Source organism: Procambarus clarkii, chromosome 22 (assembly GCF_040958095.1).
Source record: "Procambarus clarkii isolate CNS0578487 chromosome 22, FALCON_Pclarkii_2.0, whole genome shotgun sequence".
Lineage (NCBI taxonomy): Eukaryota > Metazoa > Arthropoda > Malacostraca > Decapoda > Cambaridae > Procambarus > Procambarus clarkii.
The window spans coordinates 7,145,477-7,168,879 of NC_091171.1; the positions used below are offsets into that span (position 1 = coordinate 7,145,477).

The 23,403-nt window shown below is 45.9% G+C and overlaps 1 protein-coding gene across 2 annotated transcripts in view; it reads right to left on the minus strand.

The window, feature by feature from the left end:
- The window catches only part of LOC123757220 (TOX high mobility group box family member 3), a 116,658-nt gene that overhangs the window by 42,645 nt on the left and 50,610 nt on the right, over positions 1-23,403 (minus strand). For both annotated transcript variants that reach the window (XM_069329382.1, XM_069329383.1), the window contains one exon: positions 17,427-17,539. In XM_069329382.1, coding sequence (XP_069185483.1) covers positions 17,427-17,539 — 113 coding nt within the window. The remainder of the gene's footprint in view (positions 1-17,426; positions 17,540-23,403) is intronic.

A 23,403-nucleotide genomic window follows, 5' to 3' on the forward strand; every position in this document is an offset into this window, starting at 1 on the left:
TACCACCCCTGGTGAAGGACCAGAGTATACCACCCCTGGTGAAGGACCACAGTATACCACCCCTGGTGAAGGACCACAGTATACCACCCCTGGTGAAGGACCAGAGTATACCACCCCTGGTGAAGGACCACAGTATACCACCCCTGGTGAAGGACCAGAGTATACCACCCCTGGTGAAGGACCAGAGTATACCACCCCTGGTGAAGGACCAGAGTATACCACCCCTGGTGAAGGACCAGAGTATACCACCCCTGGTGAAGGACCACAGTATACCACCCCTGGTGAAGGACCAGAGTATACCACCCCTGGTGAAGGACCACAGTATACCACCCCTGGTGAAGGACCAGAGTATACCACCCCTGGTGAAGGACCAGAGTATACCACCCCTGGTGAAGGACCAGAGTATACCACCCCTGGTGAAGGACCAGAGTATACCACCCCTGGTGAAGGACCACAGTATACCACCCCTGGTGAAGGACCAGAGTATACCACCCCTGGTGAAGGACCAGAGTATACCACCCCTGGTGAAGGACCAGAGTATACCACCCCTGGTGAAGGACCAGAGTATACCACCCCTGGTGAAAGACCAGAGTATACCACCCCTGGTGAAGGACCACAGTATACCACCCCTGGTGAAGGACCAGAGTATACCACCCCTGGTGAAGGACCAGAGTATACCAGGAAGCCTCATCTTCCGCTAGTAACTTCACAAGTCACCAAACAGTCCACCTCACAGTACTATTGACGCCATATATTGAGTCAACCCAGAACAACAACTGCTCTCATATACTCTACTATCTATCATTCCTCATTAGGGGTTATACCCCTCTAATTACCCATCAATACAGATATACGAGAGAGCAAAGGCAACAGCCCCATCCACCAGCCCGGAGGCTAGGAGCCCGGGACGGTCGCTAGCCAGGCTGGCGGGATAGGTTCTGGCGGCACCCTTCTTGGCCTATTATGCATGCTTTTGATCCATATAATCACGTTTGTTGGCCAGCTTTCCTGCAATATAAAATGTTGATAGAGCCTGGTAAGGCGGCCCAGGTTGGAGAGGGGCCTCGGAGAGGGCGACGGGTGAGTAGAGGCAGAAGGGGGAAGGGAATAAATGCCGGAATTCGGTGGGGGAGGAGGAGGCGCGGGTAAGGTGTTTGAAGACAGCAATCTCTCCTCGATACCAGCGTCTTGTGAGAGGATGGGAGTGGCGCAGGAGCCGCGCCTCATCTTGCAGTATTCCTCATAACCTCATATTCAACACACGCCTCATAACCTCATATTCAACACACGCCTCATAACCTCATATTCAACACATCCCTCATAACCCCACATTCAACTCACACCCTCACAACCTCACATTCAACTCACAACCTCACATTCAACTCACAACCTCACATTCAACTCACACCCTGACAACCTCACATTCAACTCACACCCTCACAAATACATTTAACTTTACATGAAGCACTCATCTAAATGTTGACATATTTATCTAGTCATACGCTCGTCAGAGCATAAGCTCTCTTAATATTAAATGCTAAAATAAATCAAAACAACATTTTTCCAGAAATACTTCAACAGGTTACAAGGGCTTCTGATCCAACGGGGCGTGCCATTGTTGACAACCCATCCTCCTGTTGACAACCCATCCTCCTGTTGACAACCCATCCTCCTGTTGACAACCCATCCTCCTGTTGACAACCCATCCTCCTGTTAACAACCCATCCTCCTGTTAACAACGCATCCTCCTGTTTAGCCATTTTTATAACTATGTGGTCCATCGCCCATATACTGACGTATTAGTTCGTTAGATTCTTAGAATTTATTCCTATTCACTTTATAGGCCGGAAACAAAGTAAAAAGCCAAACTTTAATAATCCTAGGCGTAATCATACTAATAATCCTAGTATGCCACAAGTATGTCCACATATTAGGCCTAAAACAGCGGGTATTAGGCCTAGGATGGTTAGGTTAGGTTTTATTAGCCTAACATATATACAAAACTTTTTTTTCCGGTTTGTGCAAATACAATAGTACCAAATTCCACTTTCTAAATGCCCTTTACGTCAATATATATATGTACTATGGTCCTCATCGTTACTCTTAAGTACTACTTAAATAGGAGAAGGGGCTGGTTTTTATGTGAGCAAAACCTATTCTTATGGCAACAAGTGCCTCTGAAGGTAATACTTATATCATATGTTTGTTTTTAAGTAACTGTAAAGTTACTTGCCCTACCCAAAGTAATTAGCTTCTGTGTTTAGTTTTTGAACTGGCGACAATTTCTAAAACGAAAGACGTTTACGCGGATATTGTCAAAAGGCACATTAGATCTCGCGTTAGGCTGCACTAACATTGCAATCTATTCAAACAAAAAAGTATCTATTTCCCCCCAGGCGTTACAATGCATCGCTGTTAGTACGAGAAACGTAGGCACTAGTAACGAGGGCGAGTTACGTTGTTGTCCAGCGCTTATATTATGACGCGTCTCTCTTCACTTAACATTTCTATAAAGTTAACATTTCTATAATTCACTTTCCGGTAACTATAGACGAGCAATAGAGCCAGGAGAGCCCGCTCTACGATAAAGGTTTGTGTCTTACGGCCAAATAAAGTATAACTAACCGACTTCGGCGTTAAAGAGCAAACTTTACAGAACGCCTCCGAAAAGCACTTGATAAACCGGGTTATGATCTGACTACATGTGGCGGCGTTCAACAGCCTGGTTAACAACATTGTTAACTCAAGGTAACGCCACGGTCTAACCCCAACCTGGCCCTGTACACAAACCTCACAACCCCCAAGGCGCGCGGGAGCGTTGAAAACAATGTTACATCTCCTTCTAATACCAACTAAACCCTTGTCAGTATTATCACAAACACGAAGCGCTAATGGCCAAGCAGAACCCTCTCACTTAACTAGCAAAGACAGCTCGTATCCTGGGCGCTTGTTGATATGCGTCTACCATTGCACATAGGTGGGTCCCACGGGTATCGTTGGGGCCGGCCCCAGCAGCCTAGCCAACAGGTGGGCCAACACGCCAATCCGGCCCTTAAGGTCGGGTAAAACAGCGATTATCGACACCAACTACAACCAAGATTGTTTGTGACTTTAATACCCCATCTATCTTTAAATGATATGTATATTGCTGCTTTCATGTGGAGATGATCCATTTAACGGAGGTAATAAACTTCAGACTTGGCCCTATTTTGCCGAATAATTGGTCGGTTAATTGAAATTGGCCAGTTAAAGCACAACTTGCATATGTATGAGATTTACGACCACCAGATTGCTTTGTGGCAACATCTACTGGTTCGCCATGGAGGTTTGATTAACGGCACCCAGCGCTCACGTCCACTGCTAGGCCGAGTCCAGTGCTAGGCTAGGCGCTCCAGTGCTAGGCTAGGCGCTCCAGTGCTAGGCTAGCGCTCCAGTGCTAGGCTAGCGCTCCAGTGCTAGGCTAGGCGCTCCAGTGCTAGGCAAGCGCTCCAGTGCTAGGCTAGGCGCTCCAGTGCTAGGCTAGCGCTCCAGTGCTAGGCTAGGCGCTCCAGACAAATACCGCTCAAGTTATTTAGGTGTTATTGACATGTTGACCAAAATGCAACGTTGCCACATAAAGAGTGGTGATTATTACAACACTAAATCGTTTAAATTAAAATAAGTATATCCATATATAAAAGTCCAATTACTTTTACTTTTTTTCCGCTGAAAATAGCGGGTACACTATTACAAAAGTACTGTTTTCGAAAAATGAAATTCATCCTTCAGATGAGTCAACAAATAGAAACAAAAATTGAGCCAAATTCCAATATACAGTAAAATTCGCCACAAATTAGTGTCGTAGCCTACCATAGTAAACACTAGCACTTCAGTTTTCTTATATCAGTAATGACATTTTCTGATAACTATCGTATATTGCACGTTATAATAGTATCCAGTAACGACGAGTTTACAACGATACCGCCTCCATTTTGTAAACCAGAGTAGCTCAGCCAGACAAACGCCATCTACCGTGTTTGTTTAACAACACACAATTCACGAAATAAAACAGAGGAACAGTAACCCCCCCCCCCCCCCATAAATAGACCAATACAATTTCAAATAATGTAAGTCTGCCTTAAACTCATGATGAATTTTCTCAATAATTTCTGCGTTACAGGATAACACCGACTCAGGAGAGAAGCCTCACACACACACACACACACACACACACACACACACACACACACACACACACACACACACACACACACACACACACACACACACACACACACTTGATTACGTGGCTGGTGAAATACTAAAGAAACTGTTCATGACTTTTGTGAGACCCAAATTAGAATATGCAGCAGTTGTATGGTGCCCAAATCTCAAGAAGCACATCAATAAACTGGAAAAGGTGCAAAGGTATGCTACAAAATGCCTACTAGAACAAGAATTACGAGAGGTTAAACGCGTTAAACATGCCAAAACTAGATGTTAGAAGAAAGATATGTGATATGATCACCACTTACAAAATACTAACAAGAATTGACAAAGTTGACAAAGAAGAGTTCCAGAAGCCAGCAACATCACGTACGAGAGAGGACACAGATTCAAGGTAAGGCAACAAAGTTGCCGAACAAATATTATATATTTTTCTTTCACAAACAAGGTGGTAGACGGTTGGAACAAGTAAGGTGGTGGTGGAGGCCAAGACCGCTAGTGGTCCAGCGTCACGCCGCTAGTGGTCCAGCGTCACGCCGCTAGTGGTCCAGCGTCACGCCGCTAGTCGTCCAGCGTCACGCCGCTAGTCGTCCAGCGTCACGCCGCTAGTCGTCCAGCGTCACGCCGCTAGTCGTCCAGCGTCACGCCGCTAGTCGTCCAGCGTCACGCCGCTAGTCGTCCAGCGTCACGCCGCTAGTCGTCCAGCCGCTAGTCGTCCAGCGTCACGCCGCTAGTCGTCCAGCGTCACGCCGCTAGTCGTCCAGCGTCACGCCGCTAGTCGTCCAGCGTCACGCCGCTAGTCGTCCAGCGTCACGCCGCTAGTCGTCCAGCGTCACGCCGCTAGTCGTCCAGCGTCACGCCGCTAGTCGTCCAGCGTCACGCCGCTAGTCGTCCAGCGTCACGCCGCTAGTCGTCCAGCGTCACGCCGCTAGTCGTCCAGCGTCACGCCGCTAGTCGTCCAGCGTCACGCCGCTAGTGGTCCAGCGTCACGCCGCTAGTGGTCCAGCGTCACGCCGCTAGTGGTCCAGCGTCACGCCGCTAGTGGTCCAGCGTCACGCCGCTAGTGGTCCAGCGTCACGCCGCTAGTGGTCCAGCGTCACGCCGCTAGTGGTCCAGCGTCACGCCGCTAGTGGTCCAGCGTCACGCCGCTAGTGGTCCAGCGTCACGCCGCTAGTGGTCCAGCGTCACGCCGCTAGTGGTCCAGCGTCACGCCGCTAGTGGTCCAGCGTCACGCCGCTAGTGGTCCAGCGTCACGCCGCTAGTGGTCCAGCGTCACGCCGCTAGTGGTCCAGCGTCACGCCGCTAGTCGTCCAGCGTCACGCCGCTAGTGGTCCAGCGTCACGCCGCTAGTCGTCCAGCGTCACGCCGCTAGTCGTCCAGCGTCACGCCGCTAGTCGTCCAGCGTCACGCCGCTAGTCGTCCAGCGTCACGCCGCTAGTCGTCCAGCGTCACGCCGCTAGTCGTCCAGCGTCACGCCGCTAGTCGTCCAGCGTCACGCCGCTAGTCGTCCAGCGTCACGCCGCTAGTCGTCCAGCGTCACGCCGCTAGTCGTCCAGCGTCACGCCGCTAGTCGTCCAGCGTCACGCCGCTAGTCGTCCAGCGTCACGCCGCTAGTCGTCCAGCGTCACGCCGCTAGTCGTCCAGCGTCACGCCGCTAGTCGTCCAGCGTCACGCCGCTAGTCGTCCAGCGTCACGCCGCTAGTCGTCCAGCGTCACGCCGCTAGTCGTCCAGCGTCACGCCGCTAGTCGTCCAGCGTCACGCCGCTAGTCGTCCAGCGTCACGCCGCTAGTCGTCCAGCGTCACGCCGCTAGTCGTCCAGCGTCACGCCGCTAGTCGTCCAGCGTCACGCCGCTAGTCGTCCAGCGTCACGCCGCTAGTCGTCCAGCGTCACGCCGCTAGTCGTCCAGCGTCACGCCGCTAGTCGTCCAGCGTCACGCCGCTAGTCGTCCAGCGTCACGCCGCTAGTCGTCCAGCGTCACGCCGCTAGTCGTCCAGCGTCACGCCGCTAGTCGTCCAGCGTCACGCCGCTAGTCGTCCAGCGCCCGCGAATATATTTCTTAATATTGTTTAAAGAGCTTTTGGAAATCAAATAATATATTCCAACTGAGACCAGGATCTGCTCTCACGGAGGTGAAGCTTATCTTTCACCACTCTCGCTAATATTGCCCGGAGCTCGATACTGTCAAGGTAACGCCATGGCGGTATTTACCCAGGGTAACGTCGCCATGGCGGTATTTACCCAGGGTAACGTCTCCAAGGCGGTATTTACCCAGGGTAACGTCGCTAAGGTACTTCTAGGCACAGACTGAACATTTTATCTTGACCCAGAAGATTAACGCGGCTTTATTGATCATAATACAAACTTTATACATATACATATCTTTCCATCGTCCAGATTACAAGGGAAAACCTTGTGTCACTACCATGTATATTTACGCCTATATACCACTTGGTGTTAATTATACTAACTACATATAATCCTGTCTTATAGCTCTATCACAGCACGTCGAGGAAGACATTGTGATTATATAACTATATTATAGTAATTTATATTATATAAAAGTCTCGGGGTCCAGACCGGTGCTGCAGACCAATGTTTTCTTCCTTCTTAATTAACCTTTGTTTCTTCTTAATTATCAAGCTGTACCTTCTTACTCGCGCGCTTCTTGTTAAAGTTAACTAAGCTACCTTAAAAAGGTTCATCTGTTTACAAGTCCTGCATCGCGGAACAAAAAAAATAAATTGTATATTGCAACATTAGCACTTTAAGGGTTTAAAAGTTTATTAATTATTAATAAAAAATATTAATTATATTAATAATTAATATATTAATTATATTTATTATTATTACTAATTAAAATTAATTACTTCAGTTTTAATATATATATATATATATATATATATATATATATATATATATATATATATATATATATATATATATATTATTAATATATATATATTGTGTTGTTTACTAGGATTTCTCTGGCGATGGTTTGGTTGTGGGAAGAGATTATATGCTCCTTAATGGAGCCCTGTTGCTTATGCATCGTTAAACGCCTAGAAAGAGATGTTGTTGTCTTGCCTATATACTGTTTTTTTTGGAGCTTACAGTCCACAAGAGGGCATTTGAAGGCCCACTTGGGGACTGTAAGCTCCAAAAAAAGCAGCATATAGGCAAGACAACAACATCTCTTTCTAGGCGTTTAACGATGCATAAGCAACAGGGCTCCATTAAGGAACATATAATCTCTTCCCACAACCAAACCATCGCCAGAGAAATCCTAGTAAACAACACAGAAATCATCGATAGATACAGCGATAGCAGACGGCTTGACGTTTGCGAGGCACTGCACATTAAGAAGTCAACACCAGCAATCAACAGCCAATTAATGCACAACTATATTCTACCCACCTCAAGACTCCGCTCCAATATAGAAGCATCAAGAAATATGGACCAATAGGCTTTCTACAATCACTTCCATTTCAATACCCATTGTTTCGTGTTCTGTCTTGTGTTGATGAAATTAATACCCTATTAAATACCACCTCACCCCATCCACCTCACTCAAATGTAGATATAAACAAATCGGAGATATGTAAGTTCTATTCAGTTGTGTATGTGTAAAGTCTTTGAAAATGTAATAAGTTTTACGAAACGCGCTCAAGTGTCGCGTCAGACTAGAAATAAAAATGAATTTTGGAGAATTGATTTTTGAATTACTTCCAACAGTGAAAAGAAATGTACGAAAGATTGAGAAAATTCGTGTTAGAATTATTAATCTTACTTTTTCGGTCATATTTAATAATATATGTCTACAGGAAAGACTGCTACCAAAATATACTAATATTATATATATATATATATATATATATTGTGACGATAATCTCCTTCAAGAGATTGAGCCTGCTCTTCCCTCCAAAATTACGTCTTCACAATTATATAAAAGACTATGGAAGAAATGTCCAACAACAACACCAGCACCAGCAAGGCTTGCAAGGGTGAGCAGAAACGTATGCAGCCCGCCACCTGTTCGGACCCAAATCACCAAACTACCCGTTGATCGCTACGGCTCCGCTGATTGGTCGCCGGTCTGGCTGCACCTGCACTCGCCCCCCAATACTACCTGATGTCTGGGGTCGCCCCAACATCAGTCTTCAGAATGTTCCGTGCTTTCGTAGCCAGCACTCCTCCCAGCTAGACGTTAGCGTGTACTGAGAGAGGTGGTGGCTTTAAGCCAATATTCCAGCACCTCCCACTTACTGTTGTATTGCACTTCTTGTTATTTTGCCTTAACGTAACTTTTCATTGTGTCATTTAAGTATTCTTATTATTTTGATTCATTGATTTTATTATACGAATTTGTTTGTGCATTATTTTCATGTTTTGATTTATTTAACGTCATTAAAATTTCATTGTTAAAGTTTACTTGTGTTTTGTGTGTCTTCTCCTTACCTTACCACAGACGAAGTTCCAGTTTTTCTATTTTTTTTTATAACTATGTGACGAGGCCATACCCCTAGCCTTGAACAGCCGAACACCAACGCGTTACCGTCACAAGTTATATGGGGGCCTGTCCTAGGAGCTTCACTCAGGTACTGGTGCCAAGTGGTAATTTATGGTAAGCGTATTTAACTTTGTTAACGTAGCTTTACTATTTTTCATTCAATTTCATTTTTTATAAGGTGCGGTGTATTGTGCATTACGAGAGTAACATATAGTGAAGGTGAGACAACTTTGGATTACGTGGTGACTGTAGGCCGCAGTCATACTCTTAATTGGTCATCTCTCCCTCCTTGTTATTACTCGTATTTACCATCTATGTCCCTTGAATATTTCTCATTCTGACAGATCATCATATTGGTACCCTGGTACTGTGGTCTGCCCCGGGTCAAGAGTACCCAATCTTCTGCAATCTGACTGTAGGAGGACAAAGAGGGCCATAGTTCCTCTAGCTCGAACTTTAGTTGCTGAATTGGGACCTCAGCAGCAGTTCTCGTCACCAGTTGACACCTCGCACCCCTACACGTCAGTCAGAGATGATGATACATACAACGGTAGGGAATTAGCTTATTTTTTCAGAGCACAAAAGTTCGCTAATTCTGTAAGTATCATATTAAATTCAGTGGGAAAAACTTGCTTTATGTCCTATAGAGACTTGGCAAGGTATGCCTACATTCTTGGACTACCAATTTTACTTTTGAAGCATTTAACTGTTTCATTTGTTTTCGAAACTTTGTTTCATTTGTTAGTAGGATTTTCTTGCCCTTATTCTCTTACATGAGTACCGGGTACAAGATTTCCTGCGCCCTTGATTTAATTTAATATCTTTCACTTAACGTTAATTGTTAAAGATCACACAGGATAGGTACCAGTTGCCACGTTGTCCTGTTTCTGACATTTCATTATTGAACATTCGTGTACCTTTATTTGCTAATTTCACCATGTTTCGTCTCCAAACTTTCCGTGCAAATCCAGCAGGTGAAATAGGGACTTTAAGTCGTGCCAAGAGGACTGAACTACAAACTCTTGCACATGAGTATCAACTAGAAGTTCCCTATCAAGCCAACAAAAATGACCTACACAACCTGTTGCTGGATTACTATTTAGAGCAAGGTAAGATAGACTCTGAAACTCATGAAACTTACTATATTGCAGATAAAACTGACTTGGCAACGATGAAACTTAAACTAGAGCTGGCTAAGATTGAACGTGAACAGCAAAAGGAAGCCCGCGAACAGCAAAGGGAAGCCCTCGAACAACAAGAACGAGCAGCTGCCATACGAAGAGAAGAACAAGAACGAGAAATCACCCTCAGAGAACGTGAAGCTGCTTTGAGAAGAGAAGAACACGAACGTGGACTCGCCCTCCAGGAACGTGAGGTTGCACTACTCCAGGAGCGGGAACGAGTACAGCTTGAAACCAAACGACGCGAGTTGGAGATGCAACGCGAACATGACAAGCAACAAGCAACTCTGGCTCTAGAGTGTCGTCAACGTGAAATCGCCCTGGAAACTTCACACTTCACTCAACGCCAGCAAGCTACTGCAAATCTTCCCGTCAGTTTTAATATATCACATGCAAGTAAGTTAATGCCATCCTTTGTAGAAGCAGAAGTTGATGTGTTCTTTACCACCTTTGAAACCCTTGCTAATCAACTCAGTTGGCCTGTCGACCAATGGGCAACACTTCTCAGAGTCCATCTTACAGGTAGAGCTGCAGTCACACTCAGTACTTTGGCGTCTGAGAATGACTACTACACTCTGAAACAAGCAGTGTTAGACGCCTACCTACTTTCCACCGAAAGTTATAGAAGGAAATTCCGTGACCACCTGAAGGCAAGTACCACTACCTTCCTCGAGTTTGCTAACACGAAACGGAGGTATTTCATGAAATGGCTGGAAGCAGCACATGTCTCTACTTTTACAGAACTCGTGAACCTGATGCTTGTTGAAGAATTCTTGAGACGTGTGCCGCCTCCTGTCCGCCTCTACTTAGCAGATAAAGAAGAAACCGACTACCTGAAGTGTGCTAAGTCGGCTGACACTTACAGCCTCATCCACCGGCTGACACCTGAACCATCCTCCAGTAAGAAGTCGTGGTACAGTTACGAGAAGGTGAGCCCCGATCAAGCTGGTTCACAACTGTACTGCAAGTATTGCAGACTCTATGGACATACCATAGACAAGTGTGGTAAGTCTCAATACAAGGGAACCACTGACCAACAACGACCCAAACCAACTCCTCCTAAGTCCGGTAAGCCTGTGATGAATGTTGGTGTTGATGTTAATGATCTTTCTCTTTTCAGTAACCACCTGTATACTGGAACTGTCTCTGCCAACGGTTCAAATCCGGAGGGACGTTTCAAATTGAAGATCTTGAGGGACACAGCGGCTCTACAATCGATCATCTTGAAGTCGGCTGTGCCCAACATAGTCTACACCGGGGAAACGGTCTTCATCACTGACCTCACTGCTACTACTCCATACCCTCTCGCCAGAGTCCACCTGGATTGTCCCTACGTGAACGGGGAAGTCCAAGTCGCCGTCAGGGAAAAGCCTTTTCCCATGCCTGGAGTGCAACTTCTCCTAGGCAACGACTTGGCAGAAGACCTGCAACCAACCAACCTGATCGTCATGGACAAACCCCAGGTGTGTAACTCTGTGCCAAGTAACCCTATTCTTGAGTATGTTCCAGCAGAGGTTCAAGAGAGTGAAGTTTCTCCTCCGGTTCTCGTGACCACCCGTGCACAAGCCGCACGTCCACAGCCAGCTGACTCTACTGCTACCGCTGTCCCTCAAGACCCTCAGAAACTACCCCCGCATCTGACCAAGTTGGAGTTCCGTAAGTTGCAGAGGGAAGATCTTACTTTAACACCATTGTTTTTCCAGGCTGAGACTCAACCCGACAGTATTCCTGGGTTCTTCCTAGAGAACGACTTGCTCTACCGCCGATATAGACCCAGTAAACTGAAGGAGGAGGACGATTGGGCCAACACCGAACAACTTGTGATTCCCACCAGCCTGCGGCCCACTATTCTACACCTGGCCCACGGATCATTCTCCCACTACGGCTTCAACAAGACTTACCATGGGATTCGTCAAGACTACTACTGGCCAGGTATGGTAAATAACGTCAAACAGTACGTAAAACAGTGTCATACATGTCAGATGGCAGGCAAACCGAACGTCTCCATTCCCAGAGCACCACTGATTCCCATACAGGTGCCTGCGGAACCTTTCCACAGACTCATAATAGACTGTGTTGGTCCTTTACCTCGGACCAGTTCAGGTAACGCCTACATCCTAACCATCCTGTGTCCTACCACCAGATTTCCCATAGCAGTTCCAGTGAAGAACATCACGGCTGCTACGGTTATCAAACATCTACTGAAGATCTTCACTCAATACGGATTTCCCAGGGAGATTCAAAGTGACTGTGGCACCAACTTCACCAGTGATCTCTTCAAAAGAACACTGGAGGAGTTCAACATCAAACAGGTATTGTCCAGCCCCTATCATCCTGCTTCACAGGGTTCTCTTGAACGTAGTCATCAGACCATCAAAGCACTCTTGAAAAAGTTTTGTAGTGAAACCTCAAAGGATTGGGATAAGCAGATTGACCTAATAATGTGTATTTTCAGAAGTCTCCCCAATGAGTCCCTAGGAGTATCTCCTTATGAGATGCTCTACGGCCGTAAGTGCCGTACTCCCCTTAAGGCTTTCAAAGACTCTCTCAGAGATGCCACCTTCAGTGAGCATCAGAATGTGCCCCAGTTTCTTCAAAACCTTCAGCACATTCTAGAGAGAGTCCACCGCTTTGCCCATGATAATCTATTGAAAGCCCAGGTGAGAATGAAGACTCATTACGACCAGACCAGCAAAGTAAGAAAATTCAAGCCGGGAGACTTCGTCCTTGCTTATTTCCCTATCCCAGGTTCACCTTTACAAAACAGATTTTCAGGACCCTACTGCGTCAAAGAGTGCAGGAATAATAATAATTATGTGATAGAGACTCCAGATAGGCGGCGGAAGACCCAGCTGTGCCACGTCAACCTCCTGAAGCAATATAATGGTACTCCTCCCACTGTCTTGACTAATTATTCCACATTCACAGAACCCTACATCCACAGTGAGACCTTCCCAGCTTCTCCTCCCGAAAGCACTGACAAGGAGTCGGCGCTTTCTAATTCCAAAATCCTTAATGATCTTCCCAAATGCTTTCAGGATAATAATCGTGCTCCTATGCCCTCTTCTAATTCCACTCTCACCTCGTCAGATAAGCCCTTCATCCTCCATGTCGACGCCAATGGTACCGACGTGGGTGGTGTCGTGATGCAGCAACGAGGCGAGAAGAATACACCTGTCAGCGACTACTGCTACAAGGATCTACGGAACAATTGGCAAGGAGCTACTCTTCCTCATCCTGAAGCTTCAGCACTTCACTCCACACCTGAAAAGTGCTCGGTCCACCATCAATACGGACCACACCACCCTACACCTCCTGCAGCACGCCCACTTCTCATCTCAACGTCTTCTACTATGGGCTTGCTACCTGCAGAAATTCAACCTGGAGACACGCTATACCAAGAGTCTGACAACATCTTAGCCCATGATCTCTCCAGAGTTTATGAAGTAGAAGCGACTCCATCCATTACTCCACCACATAACGACGTACTTCTTCCAGAACCGCAGGCTTCGGGGGAGAGTTGTGACGATAATCTCCTTCAAGAGATTGAGCCTGCTCTTCCCTCCAAAATTACGTCTTCACAATTATATAAAAGACTATGGAAGAAATGTCCAACAACAACACCAGCACTGTAACACTGTAAAAGTGTTTGAGTTAGTTTATTTAAAATATATATAGAGTACATGAGTCACAGACAAGGATCTGAGAGGCGCCAGTTGTCTGCCTGAGATCTCACACCTCAAAGCGTTAATGACCTCAAGTGACCTGAGGTCAGATCATGAGAATTTCACCTTGCTTCCGCTAAGCTCTTAATTGTAGTCTGGTAGCCTTCAAACAAGCCGACGTTTAAGGAGTGGCTTGGTAGTGCCGGAGGCTATCTACTTGTGGGCGGAGTTAGCTACTAGGTTCCCCAATATAAACTCGGAGAGCTATCCAGAAAGGAGCATTAATCAAGAGAACAGCAGACGAGAGCAGAGACGTCCCTATCAGGGAGGCTGTCGGCCGGCAAGGGCGGGAGTCTCTGTCAACTACAGACCCCCCCCCCTTCTCTATTCAACTTAGACTCAGTCCTCGGTGGGAGCCAGAGGAGAGGCGCGACGCATATACAGAAGAGGGAGACGGCTGCTGTGTACCACACTCAGGGGCGTTTATCACCACCACCACGACCAGCCCACTACCTGGAGGTCATGGCTCCACCACCATCACCACCCCAGGGGACCCCAAGATGCAGCCCTCTCGGTCGGTCAACATTGGTCTACCCATTGGACCCCAAGACGGACGGACCCCAGTGGACCCCAAGACTAACGGACCCCCAGTGGACCCCAGGTCGTTCTGCAGACGACCCCAGACGACCCAGTAAAGATGGAAGAGGAGCAACAACGACTCCAGTCTGTCCCACCAACATCGGTCTACCCAGGACGGACCCCAATGTACCCCAGGTCGCTTGTCAAAGACCCATGGGAGGAGGAAGAGAAGAAAGAAGAGAGAAGAAGGAAGAGAGAAGAAAGAAGAAAGAAGAAAGAAGAAGAAGAACATAAGACAAGCTGAGTGAGACACGATGCCTCGTGTCCCTTGCTGGTGTCAGCATCATTGCATGGAGCGTAATTGCAAGACAGGATCGTTTGCCTTAACTGGCCGCCCCTCCTGCAAGCAGGTAGCTCTGTTGAGTGATTCTTCCTGTGTCATGCGGACTTGATGTGGCTGTCAGAAGTAGCTCTCTGAAGGAGGCGTGCTGGAGCAACAGGGAGGAAGAAGAGTAGGATGGGATTTCTACTGTTGGCAACTATATGAAGGTCTCGAAACTTGTAGTCCCTATAGCTGTGAAGAACCCCAATATACGTCTCTCATGGTGACTGACGTAGGGCCAATTACAGATCAGCTGGGACAACCGAATTCCACGGTCCTGTGCGCAGTTCAAGTAGTAACGGCTTTCGGGTTGACCAAGTGTTGTTGTGCGTTAACGACGGAGAAGCGACGGAGGCAGTTGTGTTGAAGAAATGTGGTACAGGATTATCTACAAGACCAAGCAGTGACGTCGCCCAGCCAGAGACAATGGACGTCTGTCTACATATTTCATTTTTTTAGAGTAGGATGATGTATATTTGTTTAGCTAGGATGTATTTTTTTTTTTCGTTAATAAAGTTGTTGCACACAGCTAGCTTGCTTTAGCAGTGTTGCAAAAACTTTATTTCGGGGAGAAGGGGAGATGTAACACTGTAAAAGTGTTTGAGTTAGTTTATTTAAAATATATATAGAGTACATGAGTCACAGACAAGGATCTGAGAGGCGCCAGTTGTCTGCCTGAGATCTCACACCTCAAAGCGTTAATGACCTCAAGTGACCTGAGGTCAGATCATGAGAATTTCACCTTGCTTCCGCTAAGCTCTTAATTGTAGTCTGGTAGCCTTCAAACAAGCCGACGTTTAAGGAGTGGCTTGGTAGTGCCGGAGGCTATCTACTTGTGGGCGGAGTTAGCTACTAGGTTCCCCAATAAATACTCGGAGAACTATCGAGCATGAAGCATTAACAGACAGAACAGCAGACGAGAGCAGAGACGTCCCTATCAGGGAGGCTGTCGGCCGGCAAGGGCGGGAGTCTCTGTCAACTACAGACCCCCCCCCCCCTCTCTATTCAACTTAGACTCAGTCCTCGGTGAGTGAACATTAAGGTGACTTGATCGTGTTTACATATGTTGTGTGATGATCAGGGGCAGTCAAGTTGTAGGGTTCTCGAATTCTTGGATGATGACTCACTTTGCATATTAAACTGGAACATTTTAATTGAATTGCTAAATTATGATACTTCATGTGAAATATAATTATGAATTTATTATTTAAATTGTGTTTAACTTTGTTCCCTAGAGATTTTGAGTTGAGATGAGAAAGCCTCTGTGATTACTGGTTTCATGATTTAATGAGTACATGATAAAGATGGGACCATACTAATAATGATCTCATGATAACATCCCTTGGAAGAGAATATTTTGATACAGGCAAGTTCCATTCCTTGTCTTGTATGTAATGATCATGAATGGATGGTGGCAGCATTTCGTCTTCTACTATCTACTCTTCTACTTCTACTATCTACTCTTCTACTTCTACCTATCTACACCTCTCCCTCCACCCCTCTCTCAACTCTCACTTTCAACTAATGACCCTCCTCGCTCCTCCCACCTCCCTACCTCTTAACCCAAACCCTCACTAATTACTTCACTATTTTTTTCTTTCCTTTCGTTATCTCTTTTACGTTTGTGGCAATGATTCTGTATTCTAGAGTTCTCTCTAGAGTTTCGGGTAACTGATCAAGTTACGGCGCCTTGTAGTCTTAGCACCTAGGTAGTCAAATACCTAGGTTACAAGGTGTTGAACGAGAGAGGTTGCCTTAGGAACTCTGGAGGGTGCTCTAGAATAGTTAGCTAACTGGGGACGGGATAACGGACTAGAGAGAGCTGTTTCCCCCGGCCTCGTTAGTTAACTGGGGGGTGGAATAATGGACAAGATAGAGCTATTTCCCCTACCCCCCGTTACAGCACCAGCAAGGCTTGCAAGGGTGAGCAGAAACGTATGCAGCCCGCCACCTGTTCGGACCCAAATCACCAAACTACCCGTTGATCGCTACGGCTCCGCTGATTGGTCGCCGGTCTGGCTGCACCTGCACTCGCCCCCCAATACTACCTGATGTCTGGGGTCGCCCCAACATCAGTCTTCAGAATGTTCCGTGCTTTCGTAGCCAGCACTCCTCCCAGCTAGACGTTAGCGTGTACTGAGAGAGGTGGTGGCTTTAAGCCAATATTCCAGCACCTCCCACTTACTGTTGTATTGCACTTCTTGTTATTTTGCCTTAACGTAACTTTTCATTGTGTCATTTAAGTATTCTTATTATTTTGATTCATTGATTTTATTATACGAATTTGTTTGTGCATTATTTTCATGTTTTGATTTATTTAACGTCATTAAAATTTCATTGTTAAAGTTTACTTGTGTTTTGTGTGTCTTCTCCTTACCTTACCACAGACGAAGTTCCAGTTTTTCTATTTTTTTTTATAACTATGTGACGAGGCCATACCCCTAGCCTTGAACAGCCGAACACCAACGCGTTACCGTCACAATATATATATATATATATATATATATATGCAATTGACGATCACAAAACACTGATCATTTTATTTCAGTCAGTCTGGTGTTGACAAAGGCTTTAACAAAGCCGAAACGTTCACCTCATTTCATATTTCTCTGTGGATTTTCCGCATATATATATATATATATATATATATATATATATATATATATATATATATATATTTATATATATATATATATATATATAAATAAATATATATATATATATATATATATATATATATATATATATATATATATATATTATAAGGAGACTAAAACAGGGCACCAAGGTATCCACCCGGGGCACGCGCGCGCGCACGCACACACTCACGTACGCACGTACGTACACGTACCCGACACAGAAAACGGGAACCAAAACATAAACCACATCCCACGGGGGACTCACTTGTTGGGTTCGTTGGGATCCTTCTTCTTCTTGCTCTTTTTGGAGACCTTGGGCTTCTTGCCTCTGGCCGGGCCCTCCACGCTGTCCGAGGAAGGCCTCTTCCCTCGACCCATCTGTGAACATCACGCAATAATTAATATTTGTCAATAATACCCCATGACGCACTCAAAACACTCACAATGGCACTAAACCATCGATAAATTTGAACCTCTAGTTGTTAACACAATTAAACAACTGAAATTACAATACAAAGTATAAATATTACCACAATAAATATATGTTAATATTTTGAACCAACAATTCTAAGGTCACTTGTAAATCGTTCAAATAATATAATCAAATGACAAACTTTTGGATATATGCAATTCAACCCTAACTACAGCTCTTAATGACTCATCGTCTAAACGATGGGCGACCTTTGAAGCATTCTACCATCATTTAACAATTTACCGGAGAGAACTGCCACATGGTGATGGGGGGAGGGGGGGGGGGCGGTGGGGGTTAATGAGAAATAAGTGGGAAGGTGTTCTGGGTACCTAGGGCCAGATTCACGAAGAAGTTACGCCAACAGTTACGAACCTGTACATCTTTTCTCAATTTTTGGCTCCTTAGTTTACAATTATTAAACAGTTAATGAGCTGGGAAGCACCAGGAGGCTGTTTATAACAATAACAACAGTTGATTGGCAAGTTTTCATGCTTGTAAACTGTTTAATAAATGTAACCAAAGCCGTCAAAGATTGATGAAAGATGTACACGTTTGTAAGTGCTTGGGTAACTGCTTCGTGAATCTGGCCCCTGAAGCCTTACCATGTGGAGGGGGGGGGGGGGGTGAACCTGGCCATGTGCTCCCCCCCCCACCCCCATGACCCCGCCCCCCCCTACACCATCTTCACTAATTAACCGTCGCCACCAGCTCAACGCTCTTGAAAAACCCCTGACCAAATTTGAATGTTAACGGTCAAGATGGTGACGGCGATTCAAGTGTCATTCAGCGTCTCCTGTTCCGAGACTTGATAGCAGAAACAACTTGATTGCTCACACACACTGATCAGCCGCGCCATCACACCAAAGGAATCCATACCCAAAAAACTAAATAAAAAGATCAGCTTACGTTATTCAAATAACCTAAGTTATTTCAAATAATCTAAGTTATTTCAAATAATCTAAGTTATTTCAAATAATCTAAGTTATTTCAAATAATCTAAGTTATTTCAAATATTCAAATAATCTAAGTTATTTCAATAACTTTAAGTGACCCCATTACTTAAATTGTTCCACTTAAGTGCCTTGTGCCGTCAATAATTTAGTGAACAATTACGAAAATTGAATTATTCACGGCACAAGGAAATCGAGACTAGCGGCAGGAGGCGGCCGGCCCGCCCCGCCGCCAAAACCCGCCATGAATGAGTGATGGCCAGACTCATGACGCAGGCATGAGGTGTGACCTCATGAGGCAGGCATGAGGCGCCCCCGGCCAGCACAGATGAGGCGGCCATGCATCACAAACCATCCCTCCACCGCCCAGCCCGCTCAACTCTCCTTAATTGTTGACGAGGTGGTTAAGGCTGAATGAGAGATGATAGTGTGTGAGGAGTGAGGGGGGGGGGGTGAGGGGGGGGGGGGTAAGGGGAAGGAAACGGCTGCTAGACTTTCGGGATTCGTAATTAAATTACTAAAATTACTTTTTTTGTATGAAAAAATATATTCTCTAAAACTAGCACACTTTTGTTAGGTGAGGCACACAAGGTCCTGGTGAGGAACACGGGTGTATTGGGGAGGTTATCTTGAGATGATATCGGGGCTTAGCGTCCCCGCGGCCCGGTCCTCCACCAGGCCTCTTTTTTTTTTGTTACACACCCCCAGAAGCAGCCCGTAGCAGCTGACTAACTCCCAGGTACCTATTTAATGCTAGGTGAACAGGGGCATCGGGGTGAAAGAAACATTTTGTCCATTTGTCTCAGCCTCCACCGGGAATCGAACCCGGAACCTCAGGACTAAGAATCCGAAGCGCTGTCCACTCAGCTGTCAGGCCCATACCCATCAAGCTTCCCCCCCCCCCTCAGGGAGCGGGAAATGTGTAGGGGGGGGGGGGGTGAACGTGGGTGAGGGAGGGGGTGTATTTACCTGCCATTGTTTAACTAAGCTTTAGTTCCTGGGTCCCGCCTCTCAACTGTCTATCAACAGGGTTAGTACAGGTTCCAGAGCCTACTGAACCTTGCCTTACCTGTACACACACTGGTCCACAGGTTACGGCGCGCGACTGCGGTTACAACGGACGCTGGTTCGATCCCTCCCGTCCTGTTCCTCTGCTGTATCTACCCTTGAAGCTGTTTATAGACCCTGGTGCACCCACCCGGGAATTATTTTGGGTAGCGCATTTTATTCACCCAATACCTCCTACCTGAGAGGGAGGGGAGGGAGAGAGGAAAGGGGGAGAGGTGAGGGAGGGTGAAGGAGAGGCGCCCGTGGGAGAGATCGCCGCCGTCGTCCACAGGATTGGGATATACTGTCCGGAAACTATCCCAGAAAACAGAATGCAAAAGTGGGGCCATGTCGTAAAGATTGGGAGGAGGGGGGGGGGAGATCGGTGTTGATCAGCACCCACACTACTCTTACCTCCCCCCGACACACCATGGGCACCCACGGCCTGCACGGGCACGACCAACACGCTACTGCACGGGCACGACCAACACGCTGCTCCTCCATATCATCAATCTTTCCACTGCCTCTACTAACCTGGCCAGGCAACCCTAACTCCAAACTCTCCCTGGTCAACCACAAGACATCCACCAAATAAATCCATATTCAACCATCTATCACCCACGAGGCAACCAGTGGCTAGATGGTTCGTCAACCACCACCACTTGAGCAAACTGTGTTCGTCAACCTATTGCAAAATCCTGTACGCGCGCGCGCGTGTGTGTGTGTGTGTGTGTGTGTGTGTGTGTGTGTGTGTGTGTGTGTGTGTGTGTGTGTGTGTGTGTGTGTGTGTGTGTGTGTGTGTGTGTGTGTGTGTGTGTGTGTGTTGCCAATGTGGCTCGCAGCCTATCCAAGCCTAGCCGCGGATAGCTAGAGAAAATTATACTATACACATTTATATAAATATTTGTTATTCTAATTATTTTGAGCGTATTTTATATATTATATACTGGATATATTTTTAATGATTTTTATTTGTATATATATTGTTACTTATTATTTATTTTTATTTTTATTTTTTAGTATAATATTTTCATTATTTGTATATATTTTTATTTTTATTATGATACTTTTATTAAATATTTCATTTTTTTATATATTCTATGCATATTTTTTACATATTTTATATATATATATATATATATATATATATATATATATATATATATATATATATATATATATATATATCTATTTTTATTATATTTATTTATACCTGTAGTGCAAGAGGTAGATTACATGTCATTTAACATACATGACAAATTATAAATGATAAATCTCGTCAGAGGCTAATAAACTCTTGCCCCCAGGACGCAGCAGCCACTTCTCAGAGAGTGGCGGCCATGCCCACACGGGCTCACCACAGCTACGTGGAACTGCGTGGTCCGAGCACCTGAATCTAAACCCATCAGCAACGCACGACCCCGACGTAACCGACTCATTGCAAAGGTGGAGTAGCTACTTTTCACCCCGGCCTCCTGAAGTGATACTTGAAGCCTCACTTGATCGACTTGAGAATGGTCCAGGACGGATCGAAACGTAGTCGTCCCTTCACTTTCTAGTGTGTGGTCTGGTCAACATGACAGTACTTATAGTGACTGTTTGGTGGCAGCTACCAGTATGTTGTGGTGGTGGTTGTTTTAGATTCAGCTTCTTTGAACACAAAGTTGCAAGTAGCACGGGCTATGGTGAGCCCGTAAGGGTCCTGTCCACCCGAGGACGGCCTTCTACAGTGCTCCTGACGTAGTGTGTTACAAATAGGTTTCTTCTCGTATATAAATTATTATTATATATTAATATTCTCTGTATAGTTAGGCATAGATTACGTTAGGTGTTTAGGTTCTGTTGGCGATTATTTGTATTTGTAGTACGTGGGTGAAGCATTTACAGCGTTGTGGTTCCAACAGAGGTTGTCAGCGACGCAGTGTTCGAAATATGTTCGAGCGTTGAATATGTCTGGCAGGTCCATTCCATGCACCCGCCAAACCCGCTGTTTATGAAAGAAAAACGGTTTACACACGACTCACAACTGATGACGTCCGAACACTCCGGAACAAGTGCTTCACTGACGACTTGTGTTCGAACCACAACGCTGTAAATGCTTCACCCACGTACTACAATTACAAATAATCGCCAACAGAACCTAAACACCTAACCTAATCTATGCCTATATATGCACAATATGCTAATGTATTATAATATTAATTTACATTTGAGAGAATTCCTTTTTTGAATGAACAGCATGTAAAAATTTACTAATGCGTCTGTGGGGTCGACCGCTGGATGGAATGGACTTGAGTCGAGGACGGGTTGTTACAAACATCATGTGATCATGTGCAGACTCCTGTGATTGGTGTGTTGAGGGCCTGTTCTTGACACTTGCGCTCAATAACCTTCTCAAAATCATTCTTTAAACAATTACTCTAGTAAAAAAAACTTCTTACTGACTCCATGAGTCTTTTTCCACAACCTATCTCACAGCTTAACAAATCCAGCTCTGCTTTAACTTATTTCTAAATATATATTCAATGCCAACACTTCCCATCAGTATGGAGTCTGTCTTCCAGCTTGACATGGTCTGACAGGCCTGAAACTTGACAACCATAGGACATAGCTCACTGAGCCTATGTGCTGATCACCTCCCTAGGGCCCGATGCAATTACAGACACAATTACAATGAAAGACGCAATGTTGCACCAACCTTGCCTGAACCTTGCATAAAGAATGTGCCACTTTCTCTTGGACCAAGTGGCATCATCTCTCTCTACCTTGATAACCCTCTGGTTAATACCTGGTTGATGGGGTTCTGGGAGTTCTACTCCCCAATACCTGGTTGATGGGGTTCAGGGAGTTCTACTCCCCAATACCTGGTTGATGGGGTTCAGGGAGTTTACTCCCCAATACCTGGTTGATGGGGTTCTGGGAGTTCTACTCCCCAATACCTGGTTGATGGGGTTCTGGGAGTTCTACTCCCCAATACCTGGTTGATGGGGTTCTGGGAGTTCTACTCCCCAATACCTGGTTGATGGGGTTCAGGGAGTTTACTCCCCAATACCTGGTTGATGGGGTTCTGGGAGTTCTACTCCCCAATACCTGGTTGATGGGGTTCTGGGAGTTCTACTCCCCAATACCTGGTTGATGGGGTTCAGGGAGTTTACTCCCCAATACCTGGTTGATGGGGTTCTGGGAGTTCTACTCCCCAATACCTGGTTGATGGGGTTCTGGGAGTTCTACTCCCCAATACCTGGTTGATGGGGTTCAGGGAGTTTACTCCCCAATACCTGGTTGATGGGGTTCTGGGAGTTCTACTCCCCAATACCTGGTTGATGGGGTTCAGGGAGTTCTACTCCCCAATACCTGGTTGATGGGGTTCAGGGAGTTTACTCCCCAATACCTGGTTGATGGGGTTCTGGGAGTTCTACTCCCCAATACCTGGTTGATGGGGTTCTGGGAGTTCTACTCCCCAATACCTGGTTGATGGGGTTCTGGGAGTTCTACTCCCCAATACCTGGTTGATGGGGTTCAGGGAGTTCTACTCCCCAATACCTGGTTGATGGGGTTCTGGGAGTTCTACTCCCCAATACCTGGTTGATGGGGTTCAGGGAGTTCTACTCCCCAATACCTGGTTGATGGGGTTCAGGGAGTTCTACTCCCCAATACCTGGTTGATGGGGTTCAGGGAGTTCTACTCCCCAATACCTGGTTGATGGGGTTCTGGGAGTTCTACTCCCCAATACCTGGTTGATGGGGTTCTGGGAGTTCTACTCCCCAATACCT